The sequence below is a fragment of the Myxine glutinosa genome, chromosome 1 (genome assembly GCF_964187855.1).
Source record: "Myxine glutinosa chromosome 1, kmMyxGlut1.1, whole genome shotgun sequence".
Classification (NCBI taxonomy): domain Eukaryota; kingdom Metazoa; phylum Chordata; class Myxini; order Myxiniformes; family Myxinidae; genus Myxine; species Myxine glutinosa.
In genome coordinates, this window is record NC_136261.1 from 181,365,751 (window position 1) to 181,383,152 (window position 17,402).

The window sequence follows — 17,402 nt, forward strand, 5'->3', positions numbered from 1 at the left end:
ATCAAGGTGTGGAAACATCTCAAAGATGATCAAGAGAAATGGGAGGCACCTGAGCTAAATTTCAAGTGTCATAGCAAAGAGTATGAATACTTATGTCATTGTGATATTTCAGTTTTTTCTTTTTAATAAGTTTGCAAAACTTTCTAAAATCCCGTTTTCTCTTTGTCATTATGGGGTATTGAGTGCAGATGGATGAGGGAAAAAATGAATTTAAACGATTTCAGCATAAGGCTGCAACATAACAAAATGTGAAAAAAGTGAAGGGGTCTGAATACTTTCTGAATGCACTGTGCATCTCATGTTTTACACAGTAGAGACCACCTTACTCACTTAGTCCTAAAACTGCTCCTTCCCTTGTTGTACATAAATTACACAAAAAAGGCCGGCCACAGTCGCTTTCAAACAATATTGCCTCGAGGCTTTGGAACAAACTCCCAATTTCAATGAGTAATATAACTACAGTTGAATCTTTTTAAAAGTGCCTGAAAACGTATTGATACCCTTCTGTGTAGCTGTTTTCCACTCCCCTCTTCATCTTAGTGCCCTGTATCCATAGACAAAAGGGCACGATATAAATACAAATATTGTTATTTTTATTATAGATCGAGTCGTGCTCACCTCAAGATGCTGCGTTGCACCTTGCACCTCACAATCACGATTGTGTTTAACGAGCGTAAGACAGAGACCACGGTACACACCTGCACAAAGTTAAACATCTTGATCACAAGTGAATAAACACTTGAGAAAGCACTTAGTCAAAAAAAAGAGCACAATTTTAGAAGGAGGAGGCTGGAATAATAAAAAGGGGACAGGGACAGCGTAGAATAGCTTTCTGACAATACAGCTTCTCCACCGCTCTCTCACCACCAATCTCCTTACTGTTAGAAGTCAATAGCTGTTAATCCCAAGTTTGTAAACCATGTCTCACAACTTGCTGTTGCTTCGCTACAAATCTTTACATGTGTTGTAGCATAAAATGTTGGTCAACACTGCAGTTCGACCGTATAGCTGCAGTAATGTTGTATATCTAGCAGCACTGATGATTGTCCATGTCAGGATTGCAACAGCCTACTGACATTTCTTACAAATAGGAACAATGTCAATAACGCCATTGTTGTGAATCCTGATCTTGCCATCATGGAGATAAAATGAAGCCAATTAATTAATTGCTAATATGAAGTTCCATATGGTATAACAACCTTTCTTACCAAGAATGGTGGAAGTATAGTACAATGTACGTCAGCTGGAGTATGTAAATATACAATGTACGTCACGGTAAAAAATAAATAAACCTGTTTGACATTCCCATCTGAGTACCTGCTGGAAAGGTGAAAACGTTCTTACCCTCACCATGAAGCAAAACTCAGCACAGTCCTTTTCAATGTCGTTTACAGCCACTCGTATTTTTCCCCATCGGTGGAGGTTTCCACGTCGTTGGACGATAAGTCGTGTTTTTGGCTCCGAAAATACTCTCAGGAGAAAAAAAAGAAATTTTCGACCTCGTAGCTCATAATTCTGGGATCCCAAGTTAAAAATCACATCTACAGCATTTATCAATAATTGTCTACCAATGTCCTTATCTTCTTACAAGTCATTTTCTGTGTGTCTGTCTGTGCAACACCAATCACACCCAAACTACTGGGCCAATTGCCACCAAACTTGACACATGGACCAAATTGGATCTCCTGTTGAACATAGGCTACATGTTTTTTTGAAGCGGTGAAACCACTTCAATATTGAGCTGGGTCCTTCCTTCCATCCATCCCCATCCATCCATCCATCCATCCATCCATCCAACATGAAGAAAAATAAACCTTTCTAACCCACCGTGTTTAATTCTAAAGGGTTCTAAAGTGTAATTCAACAGGATTCTAAAGGGTAATTCTCAAGGGATTCTAAAGGGTTCTATAAATTTATTATGGGTTCCAAAGGGTAATTTTAAAGGGTTTCATTCGTTTCTAGGCTTTGCATATTTCATATTAAAAATGTCAAACTGAACCACTTCTTTCAGACATGGGTGCGATTTGTTTTTTTATGACCACGGGTAATGATATCACTAAATTAAATTCAAAATTACATTGTGTCAAGTTTGTGTGTGTGGCCTCGACGACACCCGTTCCTGCCCCCTCCCACCTCACGTTTCCGCGTGTTGGGTTCTTTCTCGGCTCAATGTTTCCCTCCAAACTTGGAAACTGTGAGACCCCACCCCCCTCCCCTCCACAATCCCCGACTCCAGGTAGTAATCTATATATGAAAGTAGTCGGGTTTATCCATCTGCCTGCCTCTGCCTGTCACGGCAGTCACGTCATGTGACATACAGTCACGTGAAAAAGTAGGTACACCCCATGTAAAGTTTTGACTTTTTCAACATATTTCAACATACAGCTATTTGATCTTCATTTCAACAATATTGAGAGATAAAGGTGATATAATATAACAAATGTCATGAAACATTTACATTTTGGAGTCCATTGTATAATTTAAATAAACATAAATGCTAATTTCGCATGTGGAAAAAGTAAGTACACCCTTGGCTCCAATAGGTGGCATTGCCCCCTTTGGCAGAAACAACCTCAAGTAGGTGTTTCTTATAACTGTCTACCAGTCTCTGACATCGAATCCCTGGTCATGACAGTCATCGAATCCCTGGTGTTGGGCTAGCGGCTAGGGTTCCGGCTTAGGATCCTAGGATCCTGGGTTCGAATCCCGGTCGATCGCTGAATTAACGCCAGGGGGGTTGACTCAGCCTGTCATCCTTCCGAGGTCGGCTAATTGAGTACCAGCTCACTGGTAATTCCCTGTTTGTCGTTAAAGGCGGCAAAAAGGGTTGGCGTCAGGAAGGGCATCCGGCCGTAAAACATTGCTTCAAATAGGGGACCGAAAAACAACAACAACCACGGTTCCCGAAAAAGGCCAACCCCCGCTTTGCGGGGAAAAATGGCCTCTAAAGGTGGTTTTTTTTGTTTTTTTTAGTCTCTGACATCGACTGGGAGAAATTTTTGCCCACTCCTCCATGCAGAATTCTTTCAGCTGTGTGATGTTTGAGGGGTTTCTTGCATGCACAGCTCGTTTCAAATCCCCCCACATCATCTCGATGGGATTTACATCCGGGCTTTCACATGGCCATTCCAGAACCCTCCATTTCTTTCTTTTCAGCCATTCCTTGGTGGATTTACTGGTATGTTTAGGGTCATTGTCATGTTGCAAGGTCCACATTCGGTTGAGCTTCAACTTTCCGACAGATGGCCTCACATTATCCTCAAGCACCCTCTGGTGCAATGAAGAATTCATGGTGGATTCTATGATGGTGAGCTGCCCAGGCCCTGATGCAGCAAAGCTGCCGCAAACCATAATATTTCCACCACCATGCTTTACAGTTGGTATCAGGTTATTGTGGTCAAATGCTGTCTTTGGTTTTTGCCACACATGTCTTCTGGTACTGTGGCCAAATAGCTCTACATTTGATTCATCTGTCCAGAGCACATTGTTCCAGAAGTGCTGGTCTTTACCAAGGTGTTCATTGACAAACTTTAGTCTTGCCCTGATGTTCTTTCTGGACAGCAAAGGTTTCCTCCTGGCACACCTCTCATGTAGATCAAATTTGTGCAGCCTCTTTCTAATGGTAGACTCATGCACTTTGACATCAACAGTGGCAAGAGCTACCTGTAGGTCCCGTGATGACATTCTGGGGTTCTTCGAGACTTTTTTCACCATCTTGCGGTCTGCTCTCCGGCTGAACTTGCTGGGGCGGCCTGGTCTGAACAAGTTGGCAGTTGTTTGGAATCTTCTCCACTTGTAGATGATCTTCCGGACAGTCGAATGATTGATTTCAAATTGTTTGGAGATCTTTGTAAATCCATTCCCAGACTCGTCGGCATCTATAACCTTCTTTCTGAAGGCCTCAGCGAGCTCTTTTGATCTAGGCATGGTGACACCGCACACTTCATCAACAAAGAGCAAACCAAACTAAATGTCTGAGGTTTAAATAAGACAGGTTCCTCCAAGATCCTCTCTAACGATGTTCTAAGCATTTGCACCTGAGCTGGTGCACCTGATTCTAATTTTAGGTATTTCAAGTAGTGATAAATGTAGGGGTGTACTTACTTTTTCCACATGCGAAATTTGCATTTATGTTTATTTAAATTATACAATGGACTCCAAAATGTAAATGTTTCATGATATTTGTTATATTATATCACCTTTATCTATCAATATTGTTGAAATGAAGATCAAATAACTATATGTTGAAAAAGTCAAAACTTTACATGGGGTGTACTTACTTTTTCACGTGACTGTATGTATGTATGTATGTATGTATGTATGTATGTGTATATATCTATATATATATATATATATATATATATACATATATATATATATATATATATGTAGGGAGCTGTAATGCCCCTCCCCCTTTGTATATCCTTGCTGCTTTACCAATTACCAAGTATAACCAATTATATGTTTTGTTTTGACTTGCTACTGTACTCTTTTATGATACTGAGTTCTTTCTACTGCATTGAGGATGTGTAATATCCTAATAAGGAGTTCTCTGCCTGTGTGCTCTGGCCTGCGTGGGCACAATCTCTAGTTCCCCTTTCCAAGCCTTGGAGGCAACTCTTATCTCTCTTTGCCTTTTTCCTGATTTTGCCATTATCTTGCAAGTTGACAGTTTTACGAGTGTCCACTCCCCTTTGTACTTTCCCAAGCCAGCTGCTATACAGAAAGTTGTAAACATGTTGTCACATAATGCTGACCATCTCCTTATCAGAAGCTAACCCATGACTGGCCTTGGATGAACTTCCTTTAATTAACTGAACAACAGGATGGGACTATGGTGGGGGACCCAATGAGCCCATTCTGTCTCTGTGTCTTGTGAGCTAACTCCACCCCTGACTTTCCTTTATATAAAGCAATGTTAATTGAATTATTTCAGAGCATCTTGTTGTACTGTTGGTCATTCCTTGTGAGTTTCAATGCAACTTTGCTGTCCTCAAGCTTGAGTACTCGAGTTCCAATAAATATATCCGTTGCTCCTTTCTTCTGAGTTCTTCTGAGTCCCAAGTCCTAAGTCCCAATCCGACAACTGGTGGCAGCGGTGGGATCAGTCTGGGCAGTCCGGGACGCGGTCCCAGGCAAGGGAGTGGTGAGAGACCAGCTGGCAATTGATCCGGGTCAGGTGAGCTGTGGTTTTCTTTTGTTTTTTCCTTTTTAGCCCGGGGGTCAGTCCAAATTGTAACCCACTCTCTCTTGCTCGGTCGCCGTACGTTCCGTTCCCTGCTCATACCTGTTCCACGAACCTAAATTTAATTACGGACCGCTTGGGTCCTGGAGCAACTGATTGTTTATGGACTCGTTAGGGTAACGTTACGTAAGGAGAAGTGCCCCACGTTGGGCGCCTGAGGTTAAGGGGTAATAGATCTCTGGGTTGTGAGGGTAAGGATAAGGGCGGCGTCCCGATCCGAGGCCTACCCGGGAGACGTTGGGATTTTAAGTAAGATCAGAACTATTATACGGGCGTAGGACGCCAGGAAAGTGCAGTAAGGGTAGGATAGACGGCTGTGTAGGCGGGCGAGCCTCTCAGGAGAGTAGGTTAGAAGGCCGTACTTCGCGAGGCGGGCGAACCTCACGGGTACACAAGGCTACGAGCCTTTCAGAGTTAGGTAGAACGCGAGGCGGACGAACCTCACGAGTACAAGGCTACGTCGGTAAACTAAATTTTCCTAGGATGGGTAACAGTATGGGTAATAAGATAGTAAAGGCAGGTGAACCGCTTAGACATACCCCAGCATTTTTTATGTTTAAGAGGTATGGCTATGCTGCTGTGAGACCAGGGAAGTCATGGGTTGCATTGACGAAGGATTTAGGAGAACCGTGGCCCGAAGGAGGGTCTTTTGCGCTGGAAAAATTGGACGTATTGTATGAGACATTAGAAAAGTTCGAACAGGCCACGAAACACTTTCCGCCTGACTATTGGAAAGTCTTTGGCTGGTGGAAGGAAGAAGCGATGAAGCGACACGCAAAGTCGAAACAGGCCAGCTTGGCCGGTGAGGTAACAAAACTCAAGGGTCTGAGGAAACAGGCGAATAAAGAGCAGGATGAAGCGCTTAAGGAAATAGAGAGGCAGGCCAACGCGCGACTGATGCCGCTCGTTGAAAACCCAGACCCCGCGAGAGGGGAGGTAGTGACCAATCTACCCTCCCCAGCCCCAGTCCTAAGCTCTGTCCCGGGGTTTCAGGCACCACCTATCCTTTCTGCGCCCCCGCTACCACCTCCCTATAACCCCGCTACCATCGCGCCCCAGATACCCCAGAACCACCCGAGCCAGGGAAGGCCGTTTGCACAACTCGGGGCTAACGGAATAGATGACGGGACCGACATCGCAGGGTTCCCGCCACCGATAGGACCGGATGGGTTATACCCCTCACTGGTAGGTTGTAAGGGGAAAAGGACCTCACAAACTACCCCATCGGAATGTCAGGAAATAGAGGAAAGGAAAACATTGTGCCCTGTACAAGTTATCGGGGTTGACGCAGCAGGTCATGGGGTTTGGGAAAGAGTACCATGGAAAGAATCCTCTTTAACTGTAATGCGGGCAAGGATTCAACATTTGCTTATTGAGGATCCACGGCAGATAGTGCCGACCATGTCGAATTGGGTTTTGGATGGCGAGTGCGACTATCGAGACATAACCCATATGGGAGTGTCTGTGCTCCCACCCAAGGTATGGGAAAGGGCTAGACAAAGAGCACACTGGCCGGTGGCAGACCCAAGGGCTGGTGCAAACCCCCCGTTAACACAAGCGCAATGGGATGCTCTAAAGGTCCTGCTGCTAGATTCTATTGAGCAGGCGCTGTTGCCAGCAGGAGGTCCGGATTGGGGAAAGATCGGGGCCATAAAACAAAAGGCAGGAGAACCAATTGGAGAGTACCGAGAAAGGTTGGAAAAGGCCATTGCGCGCTGGGGAGGACTGGGTCCGATGCAGCTGGGAGGGCTACCCCAACCATTGGTAAATCAATATCTAATCGAGGGGCTTCGGCCGGTGTTAAAGAAACAGGTACAGACCGTCCTCTTCGGCTGGAAGGGAATGACAACCAACGAATTATGCGACAAACTGGAACAATGCCCGGGCTCCTCCCTAGAGGAGAAGAAGGATATTAAGGAGGAAATATTGCAAATGTTTGTCCAAGAGAAACGGGCTCAATTTAATCAGAATAAAAAGGGGGATCAGAGTCAGAACTACATACACGAACAGTGCCAGAAGTGGGGACCTGTTCGAGGTCCAGAGGAACATAGGAGGAGTTGTTATCCTCTTTTCTATAAGGGCCAATTCCCCAACGGAGAGTGGATCCACAACGAAAATGAGAACTGCGACGGTTGTACTGAGGAAGATTTTGGACTAATTAATATGAACGAGGTGAAACAACAATGGACAATACCACCCCCTCTTCCCCCTCCTCCTCAAAACCCTCAAACTTGGACTGTGCAAGGGCCCCCTCCCCAAAATTGGTATCCACCAAGACCCCTTCTCCAAAACCCCGGACCACCCCCCAATAGTGGGATGCAGAACGGACCAAGGGGGAACTGGGCCCCGCCTCGGGGTCCGCCGCAGTGGCAACCAGTGAACCAGTCACATTGGGGGCCGCCAGAACGCCGGCAGGGCGGAAGGGGCGCTGTAGAGGGACGACCTATGCCCTCCGCACCACCGGTTCCGCAGGAACCGTGCCATTATTGCAAGCAGATGGGACACTGGATACGTGATTGCCCAAAGGCTCGTAAGGGGTTTCAGCCCCAATACAATAGAGGGGCCTATTGACGGGACGCTGGCGAGTCGCCCAAGGAGTGTCCTCTCTTGACCATGACACCGGCAGAGGAACCAACCATGATGTTGGACGTGGAGGGAAGACAATTAGAATTTCTCGTAGATACGGGCGCGACTCGCAGCACAATTAACAAGGGGCAATTGCCCTCTTTGCGCCCTACGGCCAGGAACGTTCAAATACTGGGTGTTTTGGGTTTACCCCAAGCGCTTCCTATTTCGGAGGAAGTGCGAGTAACATGCGGCCCGCTGGAGGCTAAACATGCTTTTTTGATGACCACTACCGCCCCGACGAATTTGCTGGGACGGGATTTATTGTGCCGTTTGGGCTGTCAGATCTCATGTACCGAGGAGGGAGTTTTCGTAGACGTCGCGGAATCTAAACGCGACTTGGTAATGACGGCATTGTCTCGGCCCGGCCCCACCGTGTATTGGTGGCGCATGGATGAAGGGGCTCTGGCTACCTGGACGCATATCATAGATAATGTGTGTTTGGACAACGCAGTTCTGCGAGATTGGCTACAACTGCACGAAATTTCGATAAAAACCTTAAAGGATAGTCCACCCCATTGCACTGCGTACTATGATGCAACGGGCGACGACGAGAATTATCGAGAAAAGGTTAAGGAAAAGCTGGGCGAGCGCACGCCTCTACACTTGTCACGGATGTGGATCGGCCGCGAGGGAATAGGAATCGAGGCAGTCCTAACCTCGAGTCAGCGTGCATTGACCCGATACCCCGAAGGAGCGGCCGCCCATGTTACCCTCACTACTGCCAAGGGGTGGCCGCCGGAAAGTGTAGGTTGGATGGTAGGGAGGTTACGTGAAGTTCCCCTACAAGGTTATCGGAGTAAGAAGGGCCGTTGGACTTTGAAACGGCTCCAAAATGGCGAAGGGTTCTCAATTGACTTCAAGACACAACGGAGGGATGGAACGTTCGAAGCAACAGAGTTGCCTCCTAAGGGCACCTATGCCATGAGGGCAGTGCTGACGGACCCGGGTGAGTCAGATTACCTCCTAGCGGAGGTGCCAGACAATTTATGGCCCAAAAGCGACGGTGAGGTTGGACGGATGCGAGACGCCGAACCTCTAGTGATAGCAGTGCAGCCGGGGATGCGCTTGCCAAATGTAAAACAGTATAAGCTACGACCTGAGGCCGACGTAGGCATAGCACCAGTGATTCAATCCCTAGTGGAACAGAAGATTATCGTGGAAACTAACAGCCCATGTAATACACCAATTTTGCCAGTTAAAAAGCCGTCAAAGGACAAATGGAGGTTTGTACAGGATTTAAGGGAGGTGAACAAGGTGATACAGGGCATACACCCACTAGTTCCAAACGGAGAAACCCTCATGATGTCAATTCCACCGGACGCAACATACTTCACGGTTATCGACCTTTGTTCTGCGTTTTTCTCTGTGCCCATCGCGCCTGAGTCACAATACTTATTCGCTTTCACCCATAGGGGGCGCCAGTATACTTGGACAGTACTACCTCAGGGGTTTTCAGATAGCCCCACTCTGTTTTCCCGGGCGCTGCACCGCGACCTGGCGGATGTGGAATTGAAGGGAGGGTCAGTGTTGCTGCAATACGTTGACGATTTGTTGATTTGCTCCCCTTCAAAGGAGGCGTGCGAAATGGATTCTTTGGCCCTATTAAAGGCCTTGGCGGCCAAAGGCCACAAAGTAGGCAGACCAAAACTTCAGTTTGTGCGGCAGGTTGTAACTTACTTGGGACACGCCATTTCGCATGGAAAACGAGAATTGGATGCTGGACGGGTGACCGCTATCATGGAGCTGCCTCGCCCTCGCTGGCAACGACAAATGCTGCGCTTCCTAGGTATGACGGGATATTGCCGCACTTGGATACTTGATTTTGCGCTGCTGGCTAAACCACTGTACGAGGCGACCAAATCAAATGCCCCGGACCTATTGATATGGACGGATGAATTGAGGCGATGTTTTGACGGGCTGAAACAGGCGCTGGTTACGGCACCGTCATTAGGACTCCCGGATTATGCGAAACCATTTACCCTTTACACTCACGCCGTGGGAGGTTTCGCCCAGTCAGTTTTGACACAGACCCATGGGGATAAGGAGCGGCCGGTAGCCTACTTTAGTAAAAAGTTAGACCCGGTCGAACAAGGGTTTCCGGTGTGCTTGCAAGCCGTGGCAGCGGCCAGGTACGCAGTAGAAAGAACAGCGGACATTGTTATGGGACACCCAGTAACGCTACGAGTACCGCATTGTGTCACTTCGCTGTTGTTACAGCGAAGCACACAGCATTTGTCTAACACTAGATTAATGCAATACGAATCCGCACTGATCACTGCAGCCAACATCACGATCGAACGTTGCACGACGCTCAACCCAGCCTCACTGATGCCCACTCCTGAGGAGGGCGAACCTCATGTGTGCTCCGACGTTGTGCAGCTAGTCTCCACGGTGCGATCGGATTTAAAGGACAATCCCTTAGAATACCCCGACTGTATATATTATGTCGATGGATCAGCTAGGCGCGCATGGGACGGGTCTCTGTTGTCCGGGTACGCCGTGTGCTCGGATAGCGAAACGGTAGAGAGCGGGCGTCTTCCACCTACATTTTCCGCACAGCAGGCGGAGCTGTGCGCCTTGACCAGAGCGTGCAGCTTGGCGGAAGGCCTTGCCGTCAACATTTACACAGATTCGGCCTACGCTCACGGCGTAGTCCACGATAAAGGAGCCATCTGGAAGATGAGAGGTTTTCTCACATCTGCCGGTTCAGTGATAAAGAACGGCGCGCTGGTAGAAGGGCTCCTCCGAAGCATTTTACTTCCCCGCGCTATCGCGGTAATTAAGTGTCGTGGCCACCAAAGGGCGGACACTGACGTTGCCCGGGGCAACGCAAGGGCGGACGAGGCGGCAGGAAAGGCCGCCAACCAACAGATAGAACGCAACATGCCGATGGTGACACGAGCACAGAAGACAGCCGCACAGATTGCTGACATACCGACTGCGGGACCACCCGCCACACCAACTAAGGACGATATCATAAATTTGCAAAATGCTGCACCGACGGCCGAACACGAGGTCTGGCTCAAACGAGGAGCGATACGCCCTGGGCCAGGGGAAATGTGGACCCTTGATGAAAAACCTATAGCACCCCAGGCTTTACTGCCTTGGCTGGCACGCATGGCTCATCAGAATGGTCATGTGTGCCAGAGGGGGGTGAGGGGACAGATAGACTACACTTGGGCAGCGCCAGGACTGTCACGGATTGTATCCGAAGTGTGCCGATCGTGTGTGGTCTGCCAGCAACACAATAGAGGGGCGCCACCGAGACATGCACATGATGGGGGACGGCCCCCGCCAAGTGGGCCGTTCGCAACTATTGAGTTCGATTTTACAGAATTGGAACCAAGCTTGTCGTTTCGCTATGTGTTGGTAATCGTAGATACGTTCACCAAATGGGTCGAAGCATACCCATGCGTCAAATCCGATGCTCCGACAGTAGTGAAGCGCCTCGTGCGGGATTTTATGTGCAGATTTGGCATTCCCCAGATAATTTCGTCAGATCAAGGAGGCCATTTCACGGCGCAGGTGGTTAAGGGCATCCTGAAGGCGTTGGGCGTTAAACAATCCTTCCATTGCGTCTACCACCCACAGTCCTCAGGACTTGTGGAACGAACGAACAAGACTTTAAAGAATAAACTAGCGAAACTTTGCGCAGACACAGGCTTGAGGTGGCCAGAGGCTCTTCCGCTTGCATTGATGAGCATTCGTTCCACCCCGGGTCGCACTACGGGCCTTTCCCCCCACGAAATATTAATGGGACGACCTATGAGCTTGCCCGTTTCAGCACCAACAGACATGTCCACCCTTGCTTTGCCAGTAATGGATGACATGCTTTTGAGATTTTGCATAGGCTTGTCGAATGTGGCACGCAGCATCCATGCTCGAGTACGAGAGGCGCTGCCTGAACCAATAGGCCACGCCATCCACAACTTTCAGGCCGGCGACTGGGTGCTCGTGAAGCACTTCACCCGCAAGGCTGCTTTGGAGCCACGGTGGAAGGGACCATTCCAGGTGCTACTGGTCACACCGACGGCAGTCTTCTGCGAGGGTAAACCTTCGTGGATCCACGCCACCCATTGTAAGTTGTCCTTCCCCGCACCACAAGCCACACAAGACACCGCACCTCACATTGCTGCAGACACCACACCTCACACCGCTGAAGACAATGCACCGTCTAGGGCACCACAGTCTCCTAAGGGCGGCGATGACGGTCATGATGATGGGAATTCTGGGCAGCTGCCTAACAAACCCCGCCAAGGATAGGCTTCTGCAGTTTAACCCACTGAGAGAGGATCTCCCCAAATACCCAGGACACGACAACTACACGTTATTTAAACTTTACTCCGTCAAATACATAACGGCTCCCCGGGGACAGGGGATAGTAGTACATTGCTGTGAGTTGGAGACACATTTCAAGTGGTTATCTGTAAGATGGATGGAAGCCATGGTGGTACACAATGGGACACCACAGGCACGCATGACAACCCCACGCATAGTCTTAACTAAAGTTAGACAGGTGGAAAATGGAAGGTTTACTGGGACCGTGAATAGTCACGCCGCCGCAGGATATCAATGGGGCACGGGCATCGACAATACTACTCTCCTACTGTCGCATGCCCTCGTCGGCCCACACACCACGATAATACTTGAATGTGGAATATGGCCCCCGCGCACGCTGATTAGAAGGAACAAAAAGAGGGGAGAGACCCAACACCAATTCCGGCCTAGTTGTGCCGCCTACGTCATTAAACCCCCTCCTGCCCAGGAAGTAAGAAGGAAGCCAGAGGAGAACACATACTGGAAGGTCGCACGGCATATGGCCACAGTACAGAATAGGACACAGTGTTGGATGTGTATGCACCTTCCCCGCACCAGCACAGCAGGCATACCAATGGTAGTGTTACCCCTATCACTCAATGATTTGTGCTCGAAGCCACTAGATACCAAATGCATTAGTACAACTCTGACAAGCCAAGGTTCTGATGAAACCGCGTGTAAACGAGTTTTCCAGTACTCCCCTCCCATCCTGTCCCGACACTTTGAGGAACGTCCGGCGCCGGTTTGGGTCAAGCCGGCATGGGGGGCCCTCTGCTTAGAAGGAAAGGGCCAAGTAATGGTAGGCAAATCCGTGTGTAGAGATACCCTTCCCGCGGACCCGAGAAAAGGGAAACACACGCTCCTAGTGAACGTTACAAGCTCGCCCTTGCATAACCTCACACACCTCCAGTTGGCATGGAAAGGGGAAAACGGGACAAACACTATCCCAGGTCTTCTCACTTGCATGACCACCCATTTAGTGGCCCCGCACGGGACCATGTTTGTATGCGGGAATAAAGCTTACCCGTATTTACCTGATAATTGGGGAGGAATTTGCTATTTAGGATCAGTTTTCCCAGAGATGGAAATGCGACAGCACTTGCATAATACCACCGCACTCATAAGGACACAACGAAGCACCTATTGGCACGACGACGACACCACTACTTTACACGGCGCTGATTGGGAGAAAGCCGTTAGCTTCTTCTTCCCATGGGCTGGGACGGTCATGAACAGTTACCGCATTGACAAAATTGCGTTAATCTTAGAAACTGTGGCCAACGCCACCGCTACAGCACACGACGAAATGTTGGACACAGTTGTCCATCTGCGTACAATGGTTATGCAAAATAGGGTTGCATTAGATATGCTATTGGCAGAACGAGGAGGAGTATGTGGGATAATTGAGGGTAAATGTTGCACTTTTATTCCTGACCCCTCACAGGGTGTCAGTGCTGCTATTATAACGTTAAGGGAAAGCGCTCACTCATTGACAAGGGATCGATTGGATCGGGAAGCCTCCCACCAGTGGCTTACCGACTGGTTCAAGGGGTGGACAGGCACAATTGTAAAGTGGGTACTAACCGCCTTGGCAATAGTCCTTGGAATCGTGGTTTGTTGTGTAATAATCAAGGCTTTAGTCCTTGCGTGTGTGAGGAAGTTTTCCACAGGATGGACACTGAAGACGACAACAGAAAGGGCCATGGTGATGCTTGAAAAGCTGACCGTGGGTCCAGAGGACACACTGGCCGTCGACGTGACTGCAGATCGCGGATCCTGGAACGACGACCCGGACGAGCCACTGGGCCGCGACAATGAGATCTCCGCTTCCGAAGATTGTTCTTCCATTGTTGATATTACCGATAATGACGTCGAGTACACTTATGCGGACCTCGAAGCATTTCAGGCTACCAGGAGGCCGTTTAAACTGGGCCCCGACACGTCGGAAGAAGAAATCGACGATTTCCTGAAGGATTCCTCTCGTTTCTTCACGATATGCCATGCCGTGGCTATGACTATGGGCCGTCCACTCCGCAGGCCTACGCCACCTGAAAATAATGTTACTGATGATGTTACCAATGATGATGTGGGCCACTTGCGAGGGTCCCCGGCTGATGTTTATGTTTCAATGCAGGCTCTGCCTCTCCATGTTTCACGAGCTCACCTTTATGTCTCACAAGCCCACAGTGAGTCAAACGCCACTGACCCAGTTCGGGATTTGGACCCAGCTGTGAACCCAAGCCCGGATGGAGAGGAACTCGATCGTGAAAATACTCTGAGTTCCGAGTCTGATTGTTTTGGAGATTCGCCCTTGAATAACAGCGAAGCAAGCAGCATCGCCTCGGACGATCTCGACTTTGACCCAAAGGAAGTTTCTCTCCCACCTTTGGATCGTTATGCTTTATTTCATGGCCATAGGTTTGAGCCACCTGATACTGACGATGTTGTGTCTTCCCCAGATCACCAGCACGTAAGAGACCTCATGAACATGAATATCGATTGAGCGCTGAAGATCGACAAGGATTTCACTTGGGGAAGCCTGGGCGAGCTCCAGTTGGGGAGGAGTCCGGCTGCACCTCTGTGGACCAAGGGTGGGTCGGAGATCTTCCTGGGTGTGGACCCCGGTGGAACCAGAGGTCTTCGTTGTGGATTTGGCGCGCTATTCGATCTTCATGTCTCTACGGTCTCACCTCATACACCCATCTACACCCGACTTACATCATACATCCACTTACACCCACTTGCACCCACACACCCGCGGATCAGCCTGCTGGGTTCGTTGTGCGGTACTGGGTACGGGACATGCTCACTGGGCTGCATTCGTGTGGTACGTTACGTTTAGTTACACTCTCTCTCTCTCCCACCTCTTTTGGTGGATTTTGTGTGCCATTTGATCACTCTGCTTTTACGGCCTTACATTGCATACTCACATACAGACGCGAATCATCCTACTGAGTTTGTGTGGTGCTTTGGTACGGGACATTCTTACGGGGCTGCCTTCGCGTGATATGTTGAATGATTTTTCTGTTTTTGTTTGAAATAAAGGCCTTTGATTGGCTCGTAGATAACTTTGTATCTTAGATCCAAAAGGGCGGTATGTAGGGAGCTGTAATGCCCCTCCCCCTTTGTATATCCTTGCTGCTTTACCAATTACCAAGTATAACCAATTATATGTTTTGTTTTGACTTGCTACTGTACTCTTTTATGATACTGAGTTCTTTCTACTGCATTGAGGATGTGTAATATCCTAATAAGGAGTTCTCTGCCTGTGTGCTCTGGCCTGCGTGGGCACAATCTCTAGTTCCCCTTTCCAAGCCTTGGAGGCAACTCTTATCTCTCTTTGCCTTTTTCCTGATTTTGCCATTATCTTGCAAGTTGACAGTTTTACGAGTGTCCACTCCCCTTTGTACTTTCCCAAGCCAGCTGCTATACAGAAAGTTGTAAACATGTTGTCACATAATGCTGACCATCTCCTTATCAGAAGCTAACCCATGACTGGCCTTGGATGAACTTCCTTTAATTAACTGAACAACAGGATGGGACTATGGTGGGGGACCCAATGAGCCCATTCTGTCTCTGTGTCTTGTGAGCTAACTCCACCCCTGACTTTCCTTTATATAAAGCAATGTTAATTGAATTATTTCAGAGCATCTTGTTGTACTGTTGGTCATTCCTTGTGAGTTTCAATGCAACTTTGCTGTCCTCAAGCTTGAGTACTCGAGTTCCAATAAATATATCCGTTGCTCCTTTCTTCTGAGTTCTTCTGAGTCCCAAGTCCTAAGTCCCAATCCGACATATATATATACATATATATATATATATACATACACATACATACATACATACATACGTGTATATATATATATATATATATATATATATATATATATATATATATATATATATATATATATATATATATAAAGTAGAGTTGGCCTCTGTGTCTGTATCCTGATGTATCTACGATCTCTAAGATCTCGAGAACCCGTGGACGGATTTGCGAGCGGAAAGTACTGTTCGACTCGGGATGGTCCCAGGAATGTCACGGAGACATAAACATTTAAAAAATTTCGGGTTTTAAAATTAGCGTATTATTAGCACTAGCAGAAGAGAGAGGTATTCGAAGGGAGGGAGCGCAGCGCTTCTAGCGCTTCTGACTACAGCACACCTTAAAATTAAAAAAACTTCGGGTTTTAAATTAGTGTGTTACGCGTAATTAGCGCTAGCAGAAGAGGGAGGGAATCTAAGGGAGGGAGCGCAGTGCTCCCTCCAGCGCTTCTGTTAGCGTAATTAGCGTATTTCGGAACGTTAATTTTTCAACTTCATTATTCGGAATCAGTACGTCCCAGAGAACCTTCGTAACGTTAATTTTTCAACTTCATCCGATTGACATGGGACCAACGGCATGTGACAAAGAGTGAAACATACAGGCTACATTTATTTGACGACAATGAGTTCCGACTTCCGACCTCGGTGGGATGACAGGCTGAGTCAACCCCCCTGGTGTGAAGGGGGAGGAGGAGGGGAGGGGGAAGAGAAGGGGAGGGGAACGAGGGGGAAGGGGATGGGAGGGGGGAGGGGGGGAGGGGGAAGAGGGGAGGGGGAAGGGGGGAGGGGGAGGGGGGAAGGGGGAGGGGAGGGGGGGAGGGGAAAGGGGGGGAGGGGGGAGGGGAGGGGCCCTTCTTCCCCTGGGCACCCCCACACCCTTCCCTCCCCCCTTCCCCTCCCCCCCTCCCCCCCTTCCCCCTCCCCCCCATTCCCCACCCTCCTCTTCCCCCTCCCCTCCTCCTCCCCCCGCTTCCCCTCCCCCTCCCCCCCCCCCGTTCCCCTCCCCTCCTCTTCCCCCTCCCCTCCTCCTCCCACTCCCGTGCAAAGCCGGGTACCTCTGCTAGTATATATATATATCCAAATATATGTGCAGTTCTCCAGCTTTCAATGAGCGCAAGTAATGACGTCACTGCCATGTACATACGCTCTGCCTGTCAAGCTCTCAAGAGAACCCTCTGACAGAGCAGAATTTTGATCTTAGTTCAGATACTGTCATAAGTGTATGTAAAACTCACAGTTACCGACCTGGTTTCGCCCTTTTTGGGGCTCATCAGGGCAACGCAGTGAGTCACTGCATACACTTATGACTCTGAAAACCTTTCGGTTATATACCAGTCACTTTTCGATTTCATACCATCAGTGGTGAACCGCCATTAAGGTATCC

At 48.5% G+C, this 17,402-nt stretch overlaps 1 protein-coding gene across 1 annotated transcript in view; it reads right to left on the bottom strand.

Annotated features, from left to right (window-relative positions):
* Window positions 1–17,402, bottom strand: part of LOC137431637 (breast cancer metastasis-suppressor 1-like protein) — a 110,056-nt gene that overhangs the window by 66,718 nt on the left and 25,936 nt on the right. The window contains exon 4 of the mRNA XM_068123185.2: window positions 619–698. Coding sequence (XP_067979286.2) covers window positions 619–698 — 80 coding nt within the window. The remainder of the gene's footprint in view (window positions 1–618; window positions 699–17,402) is intronic.